General features: G+C 42.1%; 1 protein-coding gene across 1 annotated transcript in view; it reads left to right on the plus strand.

The window, feature by feature from the left end:
- Positions 1 to 26,911, plus strand: part of pou6f2 (POU class 6 homeobox 2) — a 62,035-nt gene that overhangs the window by 16,649 nt on the left and 18,475 nt on the right. The window contains exons 3-4 of the mRNA XM_034214162.1: positions 2,051 to 2,270; positions 16,220 to 16,575. Coding sequence (XP_034070053.1) covers positions 2,051 to 2,270; positions 16,220 to 16,575 — 576 coding nt within the window. The remainder of the gene's footprint in view (positions 1 to 2,050; positions 2,271 to 16,219; positions 16,576 to 26,911) is intronic.

Consider the following 26,911-nt stretch of genomic DNA (forward strand, 5'->3'; position numbering starts at 1 on the left):
CACCTGACAATGCTCTTTTATTCTTTTAACAGCTAAGAGCACAAACAGGTATACATTTGTTTTAGAACTCGCTCTGAGGTCCCTGTGCACGTTGTGGCCTTAAACCCATGTGACCTCGTACCTCTTAAACTGCAATCACGGATTGTGTCGGAGTGGGTGCAGGCACTCTGCGCCCTGCAGGGTTATCACAGTGACACGCCTGTCACCCCGGAGCACCAGGTCTGGGCGTACGGTGGTCTTCGCACCAGGCAGCCCGCTCTGCCTCCTGTGCTGCACACACACACACACACACACACACACACACACACACACACACACACACACACACACACACACACACACACACACCATGCAGAACAGAAGCAGATAGCTGACAATTGGAGTTAAAGGCTTGTGAACTTAAGTCAGAGTGCAGGAGTCAACACCGTGCAGCCATGCTTACCTGGCAGCGTCTAAAGGCTGCTTTATTGTGGACTCAACACAACCCGACAGTGTGCTCTTACTATTGTATTCCAAACAATTCAATTCAAACTGTAATTCTGTTTGATTTTTACAGCATCCTGTTTTATACCTCCTGTGTAAATTCAGTTTGACGTGCTCAAACACTGACATCATTTGATTATCAGAAAGAATCAAATGTCCTCCCTGTGTATTTATGGAGATGTTTTCACCGTGGAACAAACATCACCACTTCTGGCTCAAAGCTCTTGATGAAAAATGTGTTGGGGTGTTTTCCAAACCCACTTCCTCGGAAAATACATTGGAGAGATCTTGTACTGTGCAAAATATCTCAGAGCGACACCTCTGATAACATATCTTTCCCTCTTTGGGTATGACTGCACCGAATCCACTTGAACTAATGTGAATGAAAGGATTCATGAAGAGTTGGGAGTGGTGGTTTATATCCCTCATCAAAGGAGTAAAGTACTGCTACTACTTTTTTAAGAAAAGCACAGTGTATTTCAGGCTCATTTCTGTGGTACCGGAGATTTGTTCAACGGGATAAAACATGAATCACTCTACATCTCTGAGAAAGAAATATTTGCAGCGCTTCCACAAAGATTGGATGAGATCTCTATCAGTAACAACAGCAGAGTGTTTTCCCTGTCAGTGTGTGACAGCACATAATTCATCTGCAAAACAACTGCATTCATCAAAACACATTGATTAGTGAAACAGTCCCTAAGGCGACAGCTTTACTCGTCTCAATTAAGCATCCCAAAATAGTTTAGATATCTTTAAACCAAATGTGATGCCATTTTTGTTATATATAACGGCATTATGTATTCTGCGGCACACGAAAGTTAAGTCTCCCAATATTGGACATTATCCTTTTTATTCTTGCTGGTAAATATTTTTAAAAGATTGTTGTTAGAAACAAGTGGGTTACATCAAACTAGAAGTTGACAGTGTAAATATACATTTAAAATCAAATTCAAATGGATGTTAGAGTGTGTCTTGCTTTCATGGTGCGATGTTTTTCTAAAATGTATCTAACTGCTTCAGAGATCAAGATGAGTCATCAGAAATATTCTATCTTTTACAGAAAGAGAAACAAATAATTTCCATGAGAAACCCTCAAAATAAAAATGTTTATGGATATTTATTGAAATGTACGAAGACATCCATGACCAGGGACAGGTGATTGGAATTTACAACATTTATTTTGACTTTAACAAGTGCCATGCACAGTCCAGATTATAATGACTTGTATTTTCTATTTGTTACTTTAATTTCAGTTTTAAGTTATTTAATACAAGAAGAGATAAGATATACTTTATTTATCCCAAACTGGGAAATGCTAAAATCATTGCAGCAGCATGTAAAACACTATTGAAGGGCCACATAACAGCAAACACATTATGAAAGTAGGATATTATTTACATTTGAATTCATCAAAAGCAATGACCTTTCATTATAAGAAACATTATATTCCACAAAACTTTCCATTTGACAATAATGTATGATCATTTTGGTCCTATGAAACACACAGAGAACCACCCATCTGTGATGATATAACCAACAATGCTGTATGTTGCTGTGTGTGCAGTCTCTCCTGGTGGCCCAGCAGCTGGCCAATGCAGTGGGTGGCGTGATGTCCGGGGCGGCGCAGGGCATGAACCAGCCCATCCTCATCCCCTTCAACGCAGGCGGACACCTGGGGGGGCAGCAGGGCCTCGTCCTCTCTCTGCCCACTGCCAACCTCCAGAGCCTGGTGGCTGCTGCTGCTGCGGGGGGGCTCATGACGCTCCCGCTCCAGAACCTGCAAGGTAAGAAAGAGGGCAGAGTAGACATCCGTCTGACTAAACAGGGTCAACTTGATGTCCCAGCACGAAAGGAGAAAATAATGCAGGCACTCTAGGAAGCTGATGGATGTTCTAAAAAATCCACTCTCTGATGCTCATGAAGGTTTTTCTGTATTACACACCATGATTCATAAAACATGAGACACCAGGAACTATTACTCATAAATACACCACGTATTGATCCCAGCTAGAGATGTTCTATGTCCATGTATGGCACAGAACTGTTTTTTTCTGTTATGAAAAGGCTTTACAAAGCCTGGTCAGGTAAGAATCCTTAAGGGGTTTGTATCCCAAATAGCGGCTATCCTCAACTTGCCCAGAGGAACAGCCATATTAATTACAGGTCAGCGTTTTGCAGCGCAGCGCAAAAGCACTTTGTGCCTCTTTCCTGTGCATAAGAGTGCACTGTACTTCACTTTTCTATCTCTTTTCCACCTCATCTGTCCATCCACATGGCTGTACTTATCCGTTCCTTTTAAACTTTAATGCCCAAGTGTTCTCTTTTGATCATAGTTGTAAATGGTTTTCATTTTAATGTTTAAAACATTGTCTCTTTTATACCATTAGATTGAGGGATGGATGGGGAAACCATCAGTCATACATCTTGGATGAGATAGCTGCACTAATGTAAAAAGATGCCAGGCTACATGTAAAGCAGTGTGTTTTTAGAATTGAGATTACAATAATGCCAGTGCAGCACAAAGTGCAGGGAAAGCTTCCCTCATGTGGGGAAATGGATGGACAGATGCCCTGAGTGAGGAAATGTGGAAGTAGAAGCCTAATGGACACAAACATGCATAAATAACAGCAACCATCGCTGTGGGCAGAGCTTTTAATAAACCTGCATCTATCCAGCGAGCCCTTCAATGTATCCATCAGTAGTGGACGATAATGGGCCCAGCAGGCCCGTCTGACTCACACTTCAACAGATCTTCGTCCTGGTGCGTGAGGAACAACCCAAAGGCTGCAGTGATCTGATGAACTGATCGACAAACTCATTGTCAGGGTGTCAGAATGGCAATACAAACAGCCCTCAGTCATACTTATTGTACACAAACAAACCAACAGACAGTCTGGAATCCAATGTCCTGGTAAAATTCCCCATCCATGAGAGATAGTGAAAAAAATAGTTGTGGAGAAATGCCTCTGTGGCAGATCTTTTTTTAAGCATGACAGACTGCCTGTTCGCACGTCCTCTTATCTAAAGGGGATGCATTGAAGGGACCTCCATGGAGAGAAAGTGACACAAGTCACGAGTGAAGCTAAATGTCTTGACTGTGTCCGGGCCCCTCTGGCCACGCGGCGCTCCTCCACTCTCCGCTGTCTGACTTCATCACAGCTCCGCTGAATGAGGCCTGCTGGCACAGCACCTCTGTCAGACAACTGCAACTCTGGCCTCTGCCCCCGCACCCCCCCCCCCCCCCTCTGGGACTCCAGGCCTGATTAATCACACATATAATACAGCGGCACACTGTCGCCGGGGAGCAGTCAGCTCGTTTCACGACCTCAGGAGCAAGTGTGTTTTACAGCACACACGCTGCTAGCTAATTAGTGTCAGATCAGACACAAGACAACTGTGAGGCAAAGTAATGAGACTGCAAGCAGCCCAGCCAATGGCTCTATTTAAATGTAATGAGGCGGCTAATGACCCGCTAATAAGGCTGTTTATCTTGGGAATGGAGGAAATGTATTCTTCACATTACAGCCGGCATAGCTATAAACTCAGTCTTTGTAACAATGCAATGTTTAATATTTTACATCAGATATTCATTTGGGTTTTTCTGTCTAGATGGTTCTTGCATTTCATAAATAATCATATTCAGTTTTAATGAGGAAAAATAAATAAAAAGATCAAATCAGAACAAACAGTAACAGTCTTTGATCCCGTTTTGATCAGACTAATCAAAGCAGGAATGAATGTTGATAGAAGGAAGCGGCTGTGAGCTTTAGGAGGGCAGCACTCTCAGACTGTGATAAATAACTCACTGTAATGGGGTTGTGCTATACATTTGGAGTGGTTGCTTAAACAACACTGAGCTGCATCTTGTGGCAGACTCAGTAAACACGGGCACCAGTGTAACTGGTTATTTGTCAGAATGATTTATGCCTGCAAACATGCAGTAAAAACAAATTCCCAATGAAACTAAACAAGGGGGAAAGTTATCTTTTGTGACAGAGTGCACACAATTCTAGCTGACTTCACAGAGGCAAAAAGTAGGTTGGGTCATGCTTGAGGTCTGTAAATGTGACGGCTCATGTGAATACAAAATAATACGTGATTTTCACAATTTGTATACAACTATAGAGTAAGTATGTACTACTGAAGCAGACACAACATCTACAGATTGTTTTGTTGTTAGATATGATGCTAACTTGATGCATTGTTAATAGGTTTTCATTTCACATGATTTTATAACAAGCAAAGCATGATTACCATACTTGTAAGCGACTTGTATCAAAGCATTGTACATGTAATGCCCAATGGGAGGAAGCAGAACAAAGTCTCAACTGTCGACTCCTCTTCTCTAAGACTCACTCAAAGGTAATGCAAGAAGCTAGTTTACTAGAGCTCCTTCATATTAATAAGCATATCCCATCTTATTTGCTCTCAGCTGAAAGACAGGCAGCGCCGCACATCAGAGAGCCGAGTTCTAATGGTGAGGTGAGAGCATTGTTCCTCTGTACTCGTCCGCAGGAAACACAAAACAGCACTCAGGCTTCCTTCTAAAGGTCGGCATCCCACTCACCTGCAGTAATGAGACCCGGTGTCAGTGCCAATCAAAGGCATGTCTGTCGTTTTGATGAAAACGCTCAGCGGTGTCGTTCGTAGGGTGTTGGTACGGTACAAATTAGGGAAATCACTATGCTCATTACACCACCAAAGGGTGGGCTCCTGGGGAAGAGCCAAATGTTTCCACACTAGTAAGACATGTCAGACTGCATCTCTTCTGCCTCAGCTGACTGCTGCTCCTTTAAGAGGTGAGATCACCGGGCCGGGCACTGACTTAACCTCTGTCTGCTGAGGGAATGCCTCTGTGTCCCTTTACCCATTACATTATCCAAGCTTGAGAGTTACAACCATCCTTTTTTAGGCTTGTTATGGTTGCTCATTGTGAGCTTCTTTTCCCTCATGTGTATTTGTTGAATCATTTTTGGATAAGGAACATAAATAAGCCATTGTTTGTGTGCACAATGAGCCTTCAGAGATGGCATTAAGAGGACCCAGTGCAAGCGGTTTAAATTTCCACACATCAACATCTGCCACTTTAACACAATAGAGGCCAAACCCATCCCTTCTCCCTTATCGCTGTTTAATTTGAAGTGTTTCTCAAGCACTATGTATTCCACGTCGTCCTTTAATGATTTAACTTTGCCGTGGTTGTAAGATGACTCGCAGGGGAGAGAGCTGCATTAAATAAATAACAGTGATAAAATGTAGACCTCATACATTTCAAAGCTAATGCAACTAGCGGTGCAATAGGAGCAGCTGCACACAGTCCTGGAGCGGTAATTTGATTGATTTGTTGTGACAGCAGCCAAATAATTGAGAGTGAGAGGTGCTGCCGGAGATGAAGCGCAGTGCGAGGCAGCTTCGCCAGGCAGTCCCAGCTGATATGGCACCCGGGTTCTCATCTCTGCCATTGATATCTGCCACTGGTTTATTGTTTGTCTTCAATAAGCAGCTTGCAAATGTGTGGGGTTACTGCCTTTGTGACACTTTGGCGCGGGAAAAAAAATATCACCAATCAAAATGTACAGAGGAGCGATGAGAAGATTAAAATCAAACACACAAATTCACACTGGGGCTGAATCACAGGTTTACTGTACCTGCACATAGGAACACACACACACACACACACACACACACACACACACACACACACACACACACACACACACACACACACACACACACACACACACTCCCACGAGACTCATGATTCATACTGTGATGTTCTCTTGAAGCTAAGATGTGAGCAAATGTTAGCCCCTGGTGTTTCACTTGTTGAAGACATGCTAATGATTTGTTCTGAATTCAAGTTACATATATTTCATAATTGCACAAAAATAACAGAACAAATGACGCACAGTGTATTTGAATATAAAGTGATATTGTTTTATGTATGTATCCCTAGATATTTTTATATTTTACATCACAGTAGTTCCTTTTGTCTTAACCTTCTGGCTCCTGACTCGTGTTTGGTTTCTGTGGATGGTGGCAGTGTCACTCTGGCCATGCCACAGGACAGCACAGCCACAGCCTGAAATATAAATAAATAAATGGAGGGGGGGGGGGTGGAATCTTTATGGCCATCTGGAGGAGGCAATAATATTGTTAATCAGATGTGGCTGTGTCTGCTCCTCCACAGCAATCCCTGACATCTGCCCTCACTGGTAAACACTGAGGGAGGCTTTTTGCAAACCTCCTGCCATAAACACACACTCTACAAGCCAGTGTCCCACTGCCCGCACTGTAGTGCATTTGTTCAAATGAATTTTGTAGTAGAAATGAAGTTTGTTGAATTTGTGGTTTTGATGCCACATTGACAAATGACCCATTTTCAAACAACTTCCAATACCATTAATAATTAGGAACATGCAAATAAATCCATTTTAATCAAGCTTCCTTTATTTTCCTTAGCTTTTGAGATACAACAGAAAACCCTCTTAAGATGTAAATATGTTTTTAATTGTAAAACAGTGTGTTCCATTCTTCCAAATTCACAGTTTGCCATTGAAAAATATCACAAATGGTGCCATAATTCAAACCTCAGTAAAATTAACTCTTTTTTTAATCTTACTTATTCTGGTATCCTTAATAAATAATCAGCATTTAAGTTTGTTGCATGGATGGATTAGACGTCCTAAGCAATTACGCCCAATCAATAGTGTTCATCTTTTAATCATAATAGCAATCAGCCTTTTGTTCCTGTTGAGTGGACCAGTCGATCAAGTCTGAGGTTTCAATAAATAAGCGAGTGGTGCATCTAATAAAGATTAGAATACATAATAGTGTGTTGTTTTCATTATGTTTTATAAAATGCTTCGAGTAAATGCTTTGACCACTTGGCCCCAGAGTTGTTTTGGAGAAATTACATCTCAGGTTTTTCCTCCCTTTTCTGACCACACTGTTTCCACAAGATTTGCTAAAGGTCTGTCATATTGCTGAGGCGCAATTCAGAGGCTTTCAGCAACAATCTGTAGTCAGGCATTTTAAATGAAAATTGATTTGTGATTTACATGGTCAGTGAGGGGAAAATGAACTTATGAAATGTTGTAAATGAAATATTAGACAAGGTGCAGTGGGAGAGAGCAGACAGAGATGGTAATCTTGTGGAACTGGAATTCCCGCCTGGCAGAACTGGGTGACATTTTACATTTATCTGTGTTCTGCATGAGTTGTAATGTTAATGGTAATTTTATGGGACTGAACCGGAATGAAAATGGTGTTATCACCGATTGCTTCAAATGTGGAATTGTGTAAAGTAGCACAGCTGCATCCTTTATTTCCCATTCCCCAGTAATGTGAGTTATTGCATGATCTGTTCTCTGAGGTTGAATGTGAGTATTCAGCCTGTTTTTATCTGTCTTTCTACTCAGAGCGCCTTAAATCACACACCTCTGCCACAGGATGAAATACACACACTGCTGGATCTTACATATTAGTATAAAGGCCACATTTGTTTTAGAATTGTCATCCATTTCTTCAGTAGGTGTTTGCTTTGTAAATACTTTCCCACATCACAAAAATAACAAATTATTGGATTGTAATGGCTGTTTCCTCACAAATTGTTACCTTTATAATTGCCTAATATGAATGATAATGTATTCGATAAAACTAAATTAAAACTCCTATATGTACAGCATCAATTTAATATGTGCTCACTTTCAAAATAACATTATAATTTGATGTAACATATTTTCAATATGGATCTATCATGGACTTAATAATACAAGCGAATCAATGTAGCATTACGCACTAATCAATACTAACACTCAGCCCAGATGTTCTAATTTTGATCAATACCTTGTGCAGTGAATGTTTCCTATTCCCTCTCTGGCCGTGTACAGCTTGTATGGATTTTCATAGAGCTCGCTCCTCCATGTTTGAAAGAGAAAAGAAGCAAAGAAATGAGTAGAACAAACAAAGTGGTGGTGCAGCAGCAGTAGTCTGGATCACACAGAGGTCATTTTTAAACACAGCTCTCCAGTGTCCCGTGTGTGAAACCAAAGAGTCCGCGGTGACATTTGTCAGCAGATGGTATGGAACCAAACCCCTCACCAGCGGGGACGTCTTAGCCGCTGCTAAAAGCTATCTGTGGTTACTAATTGCTGACCAGGGCCTAATTACCTTAATTAATGGCCGAGGTATCTGGGGGCCAGATTTGTGGGGGCTTTTATGAGTATCAGTGCAGCTTAAAAGGTCCCGTAGGAGGCCTGAGGAGTGTGTAAAGTCCCCTGGGTGCTATTTCTGGACTAACAGCAGACACATCACAGATGGATCCTGTGGCAGAACAGGGCGGCATGTTTGGGGAGAGAGATATCTGTTACCTACACATCAGAAGTAAACCTCACTTAGGCGGGAGAAGAAAAAAGGCTTTTCTTGCCTCTTCTCTCTGGACATATATTCTACGTTTTTCCTGTTTTACACACAAGCCCGTTTCCTGAATTGCACAGCCGTAATTCACAATGACAAAGTAGACTTAGCACCTTTTTCCACAGACCGTGGGGGGTTTTGTTCAGTGAGCTCTCACTGTGAAATTAGCCCTGTTACTTTCATTTTCCATCTGCAGTGAAATGGTTAAAAGACACAGATCAGCCAGTATGAAAATAGAACTGATTCAACAAAATCTGCTGCTCCCTCTTGCTTGCTCCTCACCCATCCAGAAAAAAAAACCTCCTGCCTATTCTCCCATTTCCCCCTTTTTTTGTCTCCCCTACCCTATTCTCACCCCTCCCCCAACCCCGTAAGGCACCGTGTCCGCATCTGAAGAAGGCTTGTAAGTTTCAGGTGCATACATTTCTTTTGATGATATATTGTCCCGGTGCAGAATTTCATTTACTGCCGCTGCCCTTTGCTGAACCTGTTGCTAGTCAGTGAGCACGATAAGCGTATAAGTAGCATGCTACTTCATTCATCATACATCGTTCTGGGCTCTCAAATATCTCATATGCGATTCAGGAAGAAACTACTAAACCGGCACAAAGGATCCCACCAGGATCAGCTGAGGTTCCATTAAACGCTGTGTACAAAATGCAGCCCAGTTGGTACTTGTTATCAAATACACGTTTTCACTGTTGCATCTGCGCAACATTAGCCTTCATTTCATGGTGTACACATTGTTTATGTAGCGTGGGGGAAAATGTATCTCAAGTGCAGTGCTCGTGTTGTACATAATTCCGTTCACATTGCATTTTGAGTGCATGCATTTCGAAATCTGTTTTTTCCCTCAATCATAGTGGCCGCCCTGTGTTGTATTAAACAGCATTAATAATCACAAGAGGCTCAGTGTCACTCAGAAGTCTCCACATCACTAAGGCAGACAGTGTTGTGCTGCTGGGCATGTTGTGCTGTGTGAAAGTGCTTACACGCTCCCTCAGACAACCAAAGGGAATAATTAAAGACAGAAGATGGAGGCAGAAGAATGGAAAGCAAATCCCATTGTTTGGGGTTATTTCATCCCACTGAATTTCTTTTTCTCACTTTCTTTTCAATCTCTTCTCACATTCCTCCCCAAATGCACTGTGGGTATGTGGCACGCTATCAAAAGCATATGTAAGCGAAGCGGCGCAGAACAAAACCCCTATGATGTCCTCCCCATACCCACATTGTCTTTTGATTATTCTACAATCATTTTATATCTTGTGTAAATTGGGGAGGAAGGGAAGGCTTACTAATGCCATAATCTACAACACTGTAGCTGCTCAGAAACCACAATGCAAGATGTGTTTTAGACAATTTGAAAACTAATAGTGTAATTTCTTTAAGCCCTCGATGTCTAAGTTGTTACCAAAATAATCCACAATGAAATTCAAATTTAAGGTGAACTAGACTATTAAAGCAACTCTACTACACTCCATTTTCTCCAGCAGTAAATGTAGCCCCTCAATCTCTCTCAGCTTTTACTGTCAGCCAGAGAGCACTCAGTCATCTCCGTGCATCAGGCCCGCAATATTGATTTTTCCACCCACAGAAACAGCCGCATGAGCATACATTTTGCATGAGGCTTTTACTCGCGGCCTCCGCTATGGTCTGACGACACATGATGGGACCATGAACACGCTGTAAAAACCCAGTCTGTCCTGCCAGGCAGACAAGCAGGGGGGGGGGGATCCAACACCTTGTGGACCTTGAAGGACAAATGCAAAGGACCCCTCACTGGGCACCAAAGAATTACAGACAGAATTTAAAAGGAGAGAGAACCTTCTCTGACCAAAAGAAGGGGGATATGTGTTCAAAAGAGTTTGTGTTATCATTCATTTAGAAGTGTCTGACACATTGTATAGCAGTAAAGAGAAATTCTTGAAATCGAAACCATTGAAACTTCCAGGAAATTTGTAAATCAAGATTCATAACATAAATGTTGAGGTATCTAATCATAAATATTTCCTAAAACAAAGGGCAAATATTTCATTGAATACGTTTTTTTTTACTAAATAACTACATTGCAGACAGTCGACTAATTTCACTGATTAACAAATCTTCAAGTAGAGAAAGTTCAATTCATTTTTTAAATTAACTTTAAATAGATTAAACATTCAAGCTGTCATCCTCATTAGAAGTTGTAGTATTGGACATTACTGGCATGTATACAATAAGCTTTATATATTCTCTCTAAGGAAGAAAACCATGATATTAAACCAGGCTTGCTTGGGCCCCCTGGATCTCTCTCAAGGGCCCCTAAAATTCCCTGGACCACACTTTGGAAATCAATAACATGGCGTAAGCAACACACGAAAGGGCAACATTATCGAGCACACAGGGATTTTCTTGTGTGTGTAACATCTCCATGGAGAGGATTTGATTCTTTGAAATGCTTCCCCCAGAGTGAGAATTCTACAACACAGCTTGATATTGCCTTGCATCACAAAGTGAAAGCATTATCTCTGGATCCCTACAAGCGATGCGGTTTACTCTCTAAAATCCTGTGGCTCTGCGACTCCACTCAAATCTTAACTGCCTATATATCTTTTTTTATATATCTTGTTTTTGTGTATTCACCGAGTTCCCCCTGCAGCAGGACTGAAACACTGGTATTGCCTGCTGAGGCTCTTCGTAATGTTTTTTTTCCCGGTTGTTTCTTCAACGTTTTATTTTCTCCATGTTTATTCCAGCCCTTTCCATAGCAGGGATCTGTTTTCATTTTTCTTTGTTAAGCTACCAATTGTATGGATCACTGTTACAAGGAAAACACCAATTTGTGTTCCATGTTGTTAGAAGATAAAATGGTATACTTGTTTTATTAGAAGATAAAATTCCACCTTTGTATGTATTCAAGCAATTTAACAAGAAAAATACAACACATTAGGGCATCAATAATGATGATCCAATAAGATACTGCGTAAAGTGATACTATAGCACATTATGCGCACTTCTACTTTTAATATTTTAGACACATTTTTCGAATACTTTTTCAATGCAGGGCTCATATATTATCTAATATATATGGATTTCACAGTACTATTATTTGTAAAGGTTTACACTACAACAACAAAAACCCACAATTGGCAGATTGACCCTAATGCAAATGTTTTGTCACGTGGACGAGTGTTCTTAGTGAAGATACAATTCAGCAGTGAACCGGACAATTGTGAGCAGAAACAGTGTTGCTACCCACTTCATCAGTGTGCGAGTGCTCAGATCTAATCCGCAGAGTAAAAATGACCTTCCTTTGACCACCTTTGTAATTACCAGATCTCATGCAGTCTAAATCTCCTTACCTCCAGTGGAGTAATTATCAGTGTGACTCTCTGAAAAGGCAATTGAGACAGTGCTTTATGGACTCCCATAGTGGAACGTGAGGCAGAGCAGTAATGGGGAGCTTGTTTGTCCCCTCTTGTTAGAGAGCGACAGCTGTGTTTAGACTCGAGCAGTGCCTTAAAAATACAGAGTGAGTCACATTGGACCATTTCATTAACTCCTGACTGCAGCTTCTTAAATTGCAGCACGCCTCAATTCCGCCAAAGAAGTTCAGCATTGCAATTAAGCATGATTTCCTGTCATGATTTAATTATATATCTGTGCTGAGTATATGAGCTGATATTTCAGAAGCAATAACTTAACAAAAGCATACAGAGTGCTTCATTTTTGTAAAGCACCTGTGTTGAAAGGTGCTTTATAAATAAACTTGCCTTGCCTTGCACACTTACTGATTTTGCATAAAAACTAAATGTATTCATACTACTCAATACATTGTCTTCAAGGTTTTCACATTATGTTCTCCTTTTTGATTCCCTTTATGTTGAATTCCTGAGAACATGAGGCAATCACATTTGTTCTTTATTCTGTATGAAGCGTACCCATTTAATATTTATTTTACACTGTAGTTAGTTTGAGATGAATCAGGAAAGTTATGTAGAGCACATCTTACAACTTCATGTCATTGGCATGCAAAGACATATCACATACTGTGCATTCGTGGTCGTTTTGAACCAATAATGTCCTGCTTGTTCCTCAAACTTCACATTTAGGTTGAGTATCAATTGTCTAAAAAGTTTGCCCTGAATCTCCCTGCACACAAACCAAAGATAATATTACTGTTCGGGAATAGGTGTTGTGCGTTGGGAGGAAAACAAGCAGTCGAATCAGCCCCAGAGAGAAAAGTGCTGTAATAGGGGGGCTGGCAGGGACTACTGAGATAGCGCTGGTAATGAGAGAGCAGGCTGCTTCCCCCCACCTTCACTCCTCAACCGCACAGGAAACAAAAATAGCATTTTGTCTGACGAATGAGCCGGCTTTGACCTAGCCTTTCGACCTCTGACAATCAGTCTCGCTTCGTCCTCCTGTTCTTCAGAAGCCGGGGCGGGACAGTCACAGATAACAGTTGATTTCTTCCGTGGCACTAAAAAGAAAAGGGAGATGGCAGACACTTTCTCAAAGCACTGAGGTTGGAGACTTCTCAGTGCTGGAGTTTCTTAGTCCCATAAGATTTGTGTTAAATGGTTAAATGGAGCATAAAAATAACACAGTTCAGCGTGCATCTGATCATTTAGCTTCACGACTTCCCTCTATGATCTGGCTCATTCCTCATTATAAACATTAGCATAGGCGAGTTGTGACAACAGTGAACGTGGGACCCCTTGCTCTAACACCCCCCTCGGGCGTCATGATCAAGTGGGAGCGCTGCTTGCACCACAGTCGGAGAACTAGTGAATATGAACAACAAAGAGACAGTGGGAGATATAATGAGCAGTGTAGGAGCCCCGGCAGCCTTTTGCCCTCTCTCCATCATAAGTGAAGCTACCACTCTCATCCTCGGCCCCGTGTCTGCTCGAGGAAGGAGCACAAACAATTAGCTGAGACAAGCCGCTTGGATTATGTGCTCAACCAAAGCAATCAGACAGCTGTGGTTAAAAGAATGAGCTTCAGAATGCCAGTTGCCCAGTTAGAGGGGAAGGGAGGGTCAGCGGCCCTGACAGTCTTAACAAGATGACAGAATTTATAAAGCACTGCTGTTAAAGAATATAGTACCTGCGGTGTAGCCCTTATAATAAGGCCACATGGGGCTTCTTCCATATTCCCTCTGTATTTGTTTTCTTTTGCCTCATATTTTTTTGTTGTACCTCTTGTTTCTCGGCGTAATGGTTAGCGCTGCAGGAAATTCTCCGATCGTCTTTGATCTTCGCCTGGTTCCGATAATTTTTTGACAGAAATCTCATTTTATACCCCCCCCCCCTCCTTTGTTTTTCTCCGTCTTTGTTCCCTCTTATACCGTCTTTAAATAGGGCTCAACATTTTGTCGTTGTGAAGTTGCAATAGGAAAAGAGCCCGGTCCTGTCAGGGGCTCGGCGCTCACTAGATAACTTGCCCGAACATTTGAAGTGAGAATTGGACTCTTGCCGTTTGCTCAGGTGATATATAATTCACGATGGGGGTTTGAGAGAGGTGTCAATGTGTCAGGAGGTAGAAGAAATGTAAAAGTGTAGTGTTTACTGGCCAAGAGACACTGGCTTTCGTTTGCCGACTTCTGCAGAGTGAGGGAAGCGGAGGATGATCTGATGTTCATCAAATGTTCATACGTGCCTGTCCTGCAGTCCAAGTGACCACACTAATCAAAGACTTGTCTGCCATGATCTTTTATCCATATTTTATGAGGCAACCATACTTAAATTATTTAAGTGCATTGATTCTGTATATATACAAGCATGTCTACGCCTTGCTTGGCTGCATTATCAATAGATGTTCACAAACACTCTTTTGTTATCCAGTCCTTTGTGTTTCAAGTTTTCATAATAGTGCATTGTTTATGTGCGTTCTCATAATGCTGTAGATAGGGTGTAGTCTTTCAACATAGTTCAAAAACATTGTACCTTTTTTGGAGTTGAAATGCTTTTTTTCTCCTTTTTTTATATCAAAATAAGATTCCAATGCTTTAGTTCTTTAACAATTATTTTTAAGTTTAATTCTCTACCAGTTTGTTGCTTTTAAGATAGTGGACTTAAAGATAATAATAATGTTCTTTTTTCCTTTCAATCCTTTTTCCATAAAATCTCTAGATAGGATACCTTAGAGTTCAAGATTAAATATTAAGATAAAGATCAGGTTATGTCCCCTCCAAGCTGCATTATCTTCTAAAACACTTTGGATTCTGTCATCTGTTTTATTCATCCATTTAGTAAAGCTGTAACATTACAGTCAGAATAACTGAACTAGTCATTATATGAACAATATATTCTAAAGGACTATGATCTGTGAATCACCATATACAGAACTGTTTTTCTTTATGGAATATAGTTCCTTTTAAGGATTTTCCAGTGTGTTTGGCTGAGAAAAGGCTGTCAGCAGCTCTCTGAGTGTGAGTGCAGGTATAAAAACACTTTTCTATCCATTATATCTGTGTGGAAACTGAGTTTGTCCTTTACTGCTGTGAAGGTCAGTTTAGCTGTTGTTTTTGGCTCAATTCTCCACGTATAGTATTACTGTTGATACCTTTAGTATTATATGTTTTCTATGTGTTGGTATGGATATACTGTATGTGTGGACTGATAGAAGATCCACCATATTCTGTAATGAGATGTTATCGAGTGAACTGACTGCCATAGAAAACCACCATGAAGTTGAGGTGCACCTGCACACCATATTTGACATTATGGGGCCATGGGAGTATTTGCATGTAGGTGTGGCTGCAGCCCGGCTCACCCTTGAGTGTTAACCGTTTTTTTTAAACAGCATAAAAATGTAGAATCATTTAAATGTAGAAATTAGGTTCTAATGGTGAGCCATTATTGGATCCAATTAGTTAATGGGTTTATTTCTGAAGTCTCCCAGTGAAGATGGATGTCTCTTTCCTATGAGATTTTAAGCCATTAAACCAAAGATTCTGACATTCTCCAATTGACAATGAAGACTTTTGGCTCCAGAGAGAGCAATTATATCAGTCAGGCTTGATAGCTTTGTCCTCCAACTAGCTAAATTAAATTCACAGACTCTATCATGCAAGCTAAAAACCCTGGAGGACCTTGTGGTGGCTCCATGCAATTTACATCTGTCTCCCACTATGCATCCCACACCTCCATGTGTATATGTATCTGGGGTGTTAGCATATTCTTCAAATAATGAGGACTTTCTGTTTATATGTAGACATTTTTTTTGTCAATCCCAATTTCATTTGCGTATGTTACAGTGTATGTCGAGAGTTCAGGTCGCCAGCACAACAATGAACCAAATAACTCTCGGTTTTTTTCATCAACAGCTACCTCAACTCTGAACTCCCAGCTCCAACACCTGCAGCAGCTCCAGCAGATGCAGCAGCACCACCACCACCAGCAGCAGCAGCAGCAGCAGCAGCAGCAGCAGCAGCAACAACAACAACAGCAACAGATCCAACAGATCCAACACCATCACCAACAGACCCTCTCCCACAGCCACAACGCGCTGCAATCCCAGCATCACATGACCCCGCCCAGCCAGCAGCAGACCTCCATCCCTTCTCCGGGCTCCACCTGCTCCTCCACTTCTGGACACCAGCAGCACTCCCCACCCCACCGGCCCAACCACTCCCCGGCCCGCAGCCTTCCTTCGCCCGTCACCCCACCCATGCCTCTGTCGGTGAGTTCATAACCTGCACCAATCCAACTCTTACTGATACCTACGTTTGTGAAAAGGCCTCATGGTGTTTTGGTCTATTAGTTTTTATATTTTTTGGTAAAAAAATGGTTTCTCTCACTGCAACTGATTGATCATATTTATTTGTGTAAAGTAACATGAGGTTAAAGATACATAATGCCTCTAAGCTATCATTTGAAATGGTCATACACCAACCTCTTCAAGTTGTATTTTGTATTACTTCATAAAAGAAAAAACTATAAGTGTAGATTGCTACTTCTGACATATACCGGATTATATTACTCTAATATGTTATCTGGTATCAACAATACTGATCCACTATGTTAAGGCTTAATTGTATTCATATTCACTAGTTATTGGTCTTAATACTTATTATGGCTATAGATACAGTGATACGAGACTACATATCTTTTTAGATTTTTAAATACTTTCATATGGCATAAGTGTTTCCGAGTTTTAAAGGCTACATTACCCTTAAAGTTTACTACCCTAATGCTTGCTATTGTACACTACACAGATTAAAGGCTCCAAGAAGTGATCAGTTTAATTTACCCCATTCATGTCATTTTCCATTAAAAGTGAACGGAGTACATACAGAATACTAAGCTAATTAATTTATAGTAAACTAGATTTGTAATTCCTGTAAATCTCCTCTTAAAAAAACAAAGTGCTGCTTAAGCAGTTTACTATACACTTGATTCTCTGTCAGCACTTGATCCTAATCAAGAGGCAGCTTTGGAATGGAGGCTGTCAATGTGGAGCTATTATGCATCTTGTTGCTGAAGCCTTGACGCATTTGATCACATCCAACCACACGAGGCACGACTCGCTCGGGAGGAATTCTGAGGTGATCTAAGCTTAATAATCAGTCCCTTAATCTTCGCTGCTCTTCCTACTCAACCTCCTTTTTAGTCACCGTGTACGTCCATCTATCTCTGCTGCTCTGTCCGTCTGGCTGTCAGTGTGTGACGATAATAACCTATTTTATATCCCTGTGGTTTCATTTCTGGTGGAGACTGGCCAGGGTCGCCTTTCTGTCCCTGGTCACATTCATCAGCGTCAGACCCTTATTGGGTTGTGGTGCAACCTTCTTTATGACCAGGATGAGTTGGGCTATTTGTTTCCCCCTCGCAGCCCTCTCCGGTCCTGTCACGGCCTAGTGAGACTCAGCAGGAAAAACAGCCTCTGGATTTAATGGGCTCCCGCTACATCGCACCAAACACACTGTCCAGTCTGACTGTGGATACTGACCAACATACCGATTCACACATTACGCCTGCATCAGGCAATGTACAAAGACCTTGGATAAGAGATGCACTACAAATAGACTACTAATACATCTCTAATTTAACTTTGTTACATTTCCTGGAATCTGTGAAAATGTCTCTGTGACTCACAAAGACAGCAGGGGTGCTCTAGCTCTCTGCAATAACAACACTGAGACCCTTAGCTTTAAACAGATTGTCTTCTTCTAAAAGTAGCACGGAGGCTGATTATGATGACTGAGGACAGAGCTCCCTGAGGGGGGCAAAGAGGCCACATCAGGTATCATTAAGATATTGGCTCATCAAATAGGATTATGGAATGTGTGTGTGTGTGTGTGTGTGTGTGTGTGTGTGTGTGTGTGTGTGTGTGTGTGTGTGTGTGTGTGTGTGTGTGTGTGTGTGTGTGTGTGTGTGTGTGTGTGTGTGTGGGTGTGTGTGTGTGTGTGTGTGTGTGTGTGTGTGTGTGTGTGTGTGTGTGTGTGTGTGTGTGTGTGTGTGTGTGTGTGTGTGTGTGTGTGTGTGTGTGTGGTGTGTGTGTGTGTGTGTGTGTGTGTGTGTGTGTGTGTGTGTGTGTGTGTGTGTGTGTGTGTGTGTGTGTGTGTGGCAAGGAGAAGAATGGCCGTAAAAGGTTTAGTTTCTCTGGGTCAGTGCTGGTGTTTTCAAAGAGTGTGTCACCCAGCGAGGGGCTCGCCCAAGGACAGGTCGCAGCCACAGCACCCACTCAAGGCTGCAATAGGATTTAAACAGCGGCTCCGCCCCTCTCCACCGTCTGGGACAGTGATTGGATTTTCAGACTCAGAGTCACTGAGCGACTAACAGGTTAATTCTCTTTTTACGTTTTTAATTCTGGGAGAAAAGAGATTGTGTCACAAACTTGTGAATTGTCACCATGATCTTCCTTTTTTTAAATTATAAGTGAAGACATAAGGACATTCCTGGTGTTTCCATGCTTCACCCTGAGTTGATTACCATAATATAATCAGCATTAAACAGATAGCACCCATATTTCCTATTTGTATTATTCACACGTGCAGAGTCACTCAGCCAGAATCCTACAGCACAGAGCTGCTGAGAAACAAACACTCATTATGTTCCAATTAATGTCCCATTGTAATTATCTTCTCATGGGAGGTGTGATCTTCTTCGTCAAGCCAAAGTGAGGAAATCCTGAGCATTCATTACATCCCTCGTGTTTTTAGTGTTTTAAATTTGTGGAACATAATTCATTAATAGGCTCATAAATATCCCGATTATACAAATACAAATCACACCCCAACAGACCCCTTGAGTCAGTGGTGTGAACTCAAATTAAATCTGCTAATTTGGTTAAGCAGAGTAAGAATGTACCTTTGCACCCCGCCCTCTCTGCTCCCCATGCAGAGTACAGTAAGATGCGGCCCGTTGGCTGCCTGGAATAGCCACCACAGTGATGACAAATAGACGGGGGGAGATTATGAAATTTCCTTAAGTGTGTTAATGGGCTGATTGCGGGAGCCCGCTGGATTTTGCTGGAAGTTGATTGATTAGAGCTGCGGGTTTTCTCCACGCCCGGAGAGCTCAGGGATTTGACGGGGTAAAGGCGCTCGCCAAGTCTGTTACACCGGAATTGATCTTAATTAGATCTGAAAGACCTGCCACAGCAGAATGGTCGCGGCGATTAAAATGAAAAACAGGAGAAATTACTGATCAAATTAATCATAATGTCGGGCTACAGCTGTAGGTCTGGTGTAATTTGCCACTCCAGTGAGTTACATCAGCCCAGGCAGGGAGAGGAGAGGTAGTACATACTGATCCGTGGCAGCGGGAAGCTTAGGCCAGCCTATCAACTCTCTTATTCCAGTTCCTGAGCCCCGGACCCACATGACCCTGCTGCGCCATCCAGTGGATCCCCCACATCTCTCCCTGGCTCTGATACAATTGCTCCTTCTTCCCTTTTAGCCAAATCCGTCTACATTATGTCTTTCTTCATTGGAGAGCAACGCTGCTGCTCTTGTCACGGCCGTCCTGTCACCGGCATGTTGTGTGTTAGCTAATAGCCTCTGACCTTGGTCCAGTGTCTGGCTGGCTGGTTGTTGGGGGGGGGGGGGGTGTCTCATGGCAGGGAGATGGAGGAGTCCTTCTTTCCTCCTCTGTCAGACTCCTGCCGTCTGTCTGCGCGTCTGTCTCTACTCCTCTCCGCAGCCGTCTCCTTGATCGCTGTCAGAGCCCCACACTGGGCCTGTCCACTCTCCATCCGCACACTCATAGGGGTAATTACAGCCTAGGGGCTTGCCTCCCATCCCCGTGCTCCACAATTTACCACCAAAGCGTCCACAGACATCTCTCTCCTTCCCCACTGCACCCCGACATCACAGGACCGCGGGGCCTCAGACCCACAAGTGCTGCAATTACCTGAGCCTCCCCTCTATCCTTTTCTCTCTCTCCGTCTATTCTCTCTCCTCTCCCCTCTCTACACCTTGGCTCCCTCACTATTCCCTGGCAATCAGCCTTCATTAGAAGCCTCTGGTGAAAACCCATCGTCACCAAGGTCAGCGACTGCCAACCACAGCGGCCTTTCAGAGGCTGGGCTGTCAGCACTCTCCATCTCTTCTCACCTCCTTGCCATTCTCTCCACCTCCTCCTCCTCCCATTCACTCCACCATCCAACTCGAGTCCTGGGCCCATCTCTGACGCTTTTGTCTCCAGCTGAGGCCCCTTCAGACACTCATGTCATTGTTTTCCACTGCAGTGCACTTTTACTTATGTCACCCGCTGTTAAAATCACCACTGTCCAATTTGCTCAAAATGTCTCTTTTTGTATGGCCCGTCTCAGCCATTATATTAACATGTGTATTAAATGAGCCCTGCACATCGATTAATTGATTTTCCAGATCAGCACCACGTCTATTCAATTTAGCGAAACAGGCTTCCATCATTTCATGGGGTATTAAATCCAAATTAAAATGACATGCTCAAATGTAGACCCAATGGCTCACAGTGAGGCTTGTCGATGAAACTGGCAATGCTTAAGTTGGGAAAATAGTCCATTATCTATCAAACATCTCATGACTCAACTGTGGTTCCTGTTGTATGAAAAAAAAAAGCTCACGGAGGATATTAATAGAATTGTACAGATATTTTACATATTGTTTCTTGCAATAAATACCATATGCATATAATTGAGAGCTAATTTGTTATTTTAATTGTAATCAAATGTATTTGATAATGAGGGTGCTGAAGTCATGTGCTCCTAAATGTATTAAGTATTTCTCCAAGTCTCAAAAAAGTGTCTTAGGGGGTTGGGGTTGTGCCATAGAAATCAAAGTATTTCCTCAAATGTTGTATCTTACGTTTAACATTTATATTAAGGCAAAGTTGCAAAAAATCTTACATTTGAGCTGTATGAAGTCTCTCATTTGGACATTATCTATGACAACTGTTTAAAAGTCCCATTTTTTATAATAAAGTATAAATGGTATGTGTTGCCAGACTGCTGCTGGTTGTGGCAGTGTGGTTCAGAGCGTGAGCAGGCCCTCAGCTCTCCAGCAGCTCAGCCTCTTATTAATGCACAGGAGATCCGGCTCTTAAGAAGGCAGAAAATTGCCTTACATAACAAGCGCTCCACAATTTAGAAATACAAATGTGCACTGTTGACTGAAGCAGAAAATAAGACTGTTGCCCATCAACAGAACCACATTTCATATGAATAATTATAAAGCATGGGCGCTAGATGAGGAAAACAACCTGACCATGACAGCTCTACTACTTTTATTTACTTCAAATGAGGGATTAGGCAGGGAGAAAATCTACAGACTTAAGGACCAACGATGAGCCCTGAATTTATAAATAGGGAGAAAGTTACATTTATCATATTTCACAATGATCATTTGGAGAGCTGTGAAAGAAAAAAATTACGCCTACAGGCCACTTGCACTTACTTTTTGGCTTCTCTGGTTTGTTGTTGGGTTTTGAGACCTCACCTCAGTTGATGTTTTCTTCGCTTTTTGAGATCTGCGATTCTTCTTAACGTGGCTCCGCGATTCCTGTGGTGGTCAGAGGGCTTCCAACTCTGACACCCAGCAGAAAGGCACAGCTCCCTGATCAGCCCACATGCACATTGGGGGCAACACGCATTAGACGCCCACAGGGGAGCCCTCAGACGGAGCAGCAAGCTAGGGCTCACCTAACAGTGGATAAGGAATAGGGTTTCTTTAATTATGAGGCAGGGCTGTGACATTGAGTTCCCCCCTTCCTCCTCCAGCAGGCTCCCAGACACTGTCTAAGTGCTCCGCTCCGCTGAGGAGGCCAGTCCCCCCGCGGGGCGCGATTCCACTGCCTGTAATGTCTGATGCCCATTAGTGACCGCAAACAGAGCACCGGTTCACACAAGGAATACAGCCGCGCCGCCACTGCCACGCTGTAAAAGACCCTTCTAATGCAATGTTATTGCATTATGCCCTCCTCATAGACCAAGTCAAAAGTCCCATTTATGGTCCCTGCTGAATATTATCAGAAATTCTTCTCCGCTGTGTTTTCAGCCGTGGTCAGCAGAGGCTAGATTTGGTAGATTTATTTTGCTATGTACACTGTAGTGTAAATTGAAATTCCTCTAAACGGTTCTCTGCTGCTTTGAACTCTGAGGTGCATTTAGCATTTTTTTATTTATTCTGCTGGGTGATTTTAAGCCCTCTTTTATTATGGGAAACTGCAATTGATGGTTTTGTAAATAGACTCAACTAGAATGCAAGAATAGTGCATTTACTTAAGTTATCACCCTAAATAGGGGAGCTTTAGAAGTCAGAACTGGAGTAATCCATACAAATACGCCTGTAAATGTCAACAATTCATCTCTCCACTTATGCTGATTTAGCTTGAGCCGACCATTGTGTATATTTTGGAGAAAAAGAGAGAGACACAGTGAAGCAGAGAGACAGAGGGAGGGGAGGGAGGCAGATTTATCGATCTAGGGTGACCACATCATAGCCACAGAGCCCCTCTCTCGTGATTAATCTTAGGGCTTAGAGTTGGCCAATGACACATGACAGGCCTCCCCCTCAAACTCCTCCATTTCTCTTCATTACTGGCCGTATTTTTGGACACCACGGTGGAGAGTAATCATTTACCTTTATTGTGTTTATAAAGCTGCGGCATGGATGACCCTTCCTATATTGAATTGAGGACATCAAAAGATCACTGGACATTGATTAGAAGGATATTAAAGTCATTCAAATGCTATATTTATATGTCAAACAACAGCAGAGTGAAAGGAGAAGCCATTTCCAACTAAACGAAAACAAATGGGTTGCAGTCAGCGCAATGGTTATAGAACTCCTAAAATCAAGAAATATGTTTTATAACATATTGAATAATTGAGGTAGGGATTCTTCAACAATACAAAGAAATAAGGGCGCTCATCATTTCTGTATACTCTTTCCTTCTGATTATATTTTTCATTTTCTCACAGCAACCAACAAAACGTAGCCATGTATCCAATTTAAAGTCATAGCCAGAGCAGCAGGAGATTTACTGCAACACCGGTTTAACGCTGCTGTGATTTCCAACCCAACACTAGCATGGTACAGAAATAACTGCACCAAATATGTCACATCATGAGCTGAAATGGTCAGCACTTTCCCGTAGATACTTAATCACCAAGTAGTTCCAAATTGAATACATCTGGAAACGGCTAAATATTATAGATCATTGCTCAGGAAGAGAAATAGTGGACGAGGAATGCAGTATAACTTATATTTTTACTCGCAGTGTCCCCTAACCAAAGGAAATCTGCCGCTGCCGTGATGGATGACAAAGAACCCACTCTGAACCTCCGTGCCTCACAATTATCAACAAATGGGCTGGAGCAGATTTTATGTAATGATTAAAGCTGCTGTTAATTTCACATGAGGGTAATGAGTGGGGAGATTGACGGCCACTGTCTGGCACTCCATCATCCCTTTATAGTTAGTTTAAACGTTTTCACGACTCTTTCCCTCCTTCATTTGCATTTTGCCTCATTAGATATGGCCATTTCTGAGGCTGCTCACGATATCCATTTCCTGGAGTTAATGCATTTATTTGATCAGCCAAACCTTCCCAGTTAACTAGCTGACATTCAGCCGTTTCATATGACATCACTCCATTAGCAGCCGCCATGCCACCTCCACATCCACACCCGCTGCCACCACCATCCCTCCACTGCCTTAAGCAATTACAATGTGCGACTGTCTCCGGATGCAGCGTTATTGTTTTTCGCCGGGTGTTATCTGCCCCAGTTGTTCTATCCGTCTTTCACTTCCCAATATTTTCCCTTTTTGGGTTTTATTTTTCACAAGGGCTGTAGCAGAGGTCCACTGGTGAGCAATAGCCGGGGCTCCGAGGACTCAGAGTGCACGGCCACAGTGCGAGGCCCCGCTAACCGAGGGACCAGAGGTGTTTTGGAGGGCCTAATGGCATTTTGATGTTCATAAGCACAGAGGATGTGAGGGAGGGGAGACAGGGAGGTGGGGGATAGGCCGTTTTAGGGAATAGGAGGAGGTGGAGAGTCAGCAGAGGACTGTCAGCGGAAGACTAGCCGAGCCCTGACAGACAGAGAACGTGTTTTCTCATGTCACAGCTGATTACATTCACTCCGGAGTGGGAAAAGAGCAGGGAGGAGACAGAGTTGTGGGGCCGGGATGAACAACGTCCATGTTGTTCCGAAGATACAGGGCATCGGCTCAGAGACAATAGAACTGTTTAATTAATTTAATGAACACTGTTTGGCTCACTTTTGGTTGCAAGAAAACATGAAGACTTTGATCCATCTTAAATGTTCCCAAACATACCTCAGAAGAGATGGTAATTAATTAAGTGAATTTGCTAAATAATTTCTGTGCCCTTCTAAGTTGTATCTAATGTTTTAGATAAAGGTTTGTTGTTGAATCATACATTAGAAGAGTATCACTCTCTAAACTCTGCTGAAGCCTTAGTGTCGACAAATCCGCCTTCCTGCTGGTGTCCGCACCACTTTGTCCATTTATCTTTGCTGTTCTTTGTCTTGGCCCAGACAAAAAAAGCAATTAAGTTTAAAAACGGCCACATGAAAAGAGCACAAGCAAGAATAAACTCCAGTTAGTTTGTGTCAGACAATTTTGGTTTCCAGGGGTCTCTCCACGGTTAGTGGGGACACTATTTTTCCTTCTATTCCTGAGATTACATGGGTTGCTGCACCAGGTGACCCTCATGGTCAAACAGGCGACGGAGAGCCCGGCAGAGTTTAGATTCTCTCCACTTCAAAACGTTTGGGGAGAAAAGATGCATTTTTAACAATTTGGGTTTCTTTCTGTCCTTTCAGAGACACTTGTTTTGTGTTTGCTGATCCCTGTGTAACCCTTTTCTATTTGGCTATATGAAACTGTGATGGTGCAGCAATTCATGGCAGTTGTGGTGACTTAAAGGTGACGAGATGATGTCACATGATATAATGGAGGCTTGAGCAGAGCGCAGGTTATTGTGTGGATAATATGAAATTGTAACATTGAGTTTTAACATTTCCTTAACAAATGCATGGCTTCAGTTTATTTGTGTTATCCCCACACTAACCCCAGTGGCCTAAGCTGCTGACGCTCCTATTCATGGGGAATGAAAAGAATGAGACACAATGGTTAACATGCAGGCTCTGCAAACTGGGAGATCACTGTTTATCTCCCCCAACACATGCAATCAGGACAAATGCTAGGCCAGGTCTGTCATTTTGTGCCTCCCGCCGAGGTGTTGAGAGGAGTCACCGTGGCGGAAAATCACCTGTTTAGGTGTTGAACACAGCCTCGCCTCTCCTTATTCCTGGCTCTCCTTTCAACTGCTATCCATATTACCCAGTGCCAGGAAGATGCAGCAATAAAGCCTGCTCTCCTTTCACCTACGTTTACCAGAATAACATAGCACCTGAAAGGGCTATCATCGAATGAAAACACAATGATAATATTTCAAATGAATCTGAAAGCTTCTCCAACAACCTATCACTCACACAATGACACCAAGCACAGCAGATTTTCAGGGAGACTCTGGGTGTGCTCGCCCGAGCAGATCGCATTATCTTTGTGTTGATCTGTGGCCTCTTTTTAACTCTGTCTAACCTGCCCTGTTGGCTTTTCTCTGTGCCACAAATCACTATCACAAGCTCTCTTATGCTTTGTTTTAACCATCATGGCTTAAAGACCCCTTCTATCAACACTTCAGAAAATATTTTAAACTCACAAAACACTGAGAGTAGCTGGTCTGGGATTGATGTTTTCTTCAACTTCTACTACTCCTAGAAAATTGTTTGCTAAGTGTCAGTTTAGCTAAACTCCTCGATCCTTCACTTTTTGTTGAAGATCGTGATTTGCACTTGCCTAGTCACATGCTGGCCAGATCTATCCTTGTATATACTTACATATTTTAACAAAATACCTCTTTGCACTATTAAAATGTAGATAGTTCAGCTTCATTGTGTTGGCTGCAGCTCTTTTAAATGTTAAACTGATTCTAAAAAACAGTATCAAATTAAATGTGTTGTGTTCAAAAAATCTTAGAGAGGATTGTTTATTTTCTGTCACTTTATATTAAGGTACACAAATTAACCATCAACTAGTTGTTAATTAACATGCATATTAGCAGTATATTGGCTCTTTAGTAGTCATTATAAAACACTTATTAATGCCTTATTCTACATGACCATATTCTACAAGTAATAAGCCATTAGTTGAGAGTTTTTCCTCATTAACCCTCTAATTAGTGCTTATTTATTGCAAGTAAGGAAGTTGTTGTCCATGAGTTTTGGTCTTAATATGCGCTGCTCAATACGGGCCTAATAAGGCAGTAGTACCACAAGAATAGTAATTCTCCCATAATAACACTTAACAAATATGATCTATTCTTATGGAACAAGACCTGAAACTATAAGTGTTAATTGTGTCTAAATAACTTAAAATTAGGTATTTATATCTAAGAACATGTTCCCTATTTTAAAGTGAAGTCTTGTTCATAACCAATAAAAGCTAGTAGTTTTTAAGTTAGCAGTTAAGGCTAGGGGACACTGAAAATGTCAAAAAAGA

This window comes from Gymnodraco acuticeps, unplaced genomic scaffold (assembly GCF_902827175.1).
Source record: "Gymnodraco acuticeps unplaced genomic scaffold, fGymAcu1.1, whole genome shotgun sequence".
Classification (NCBI taxonomy): Eukaryota; Metazoa; Chordata; class Actinopteri; order Perciformes; family Bathydraconidae; genus Gymnodraco; species Gymnodraco acuticeps.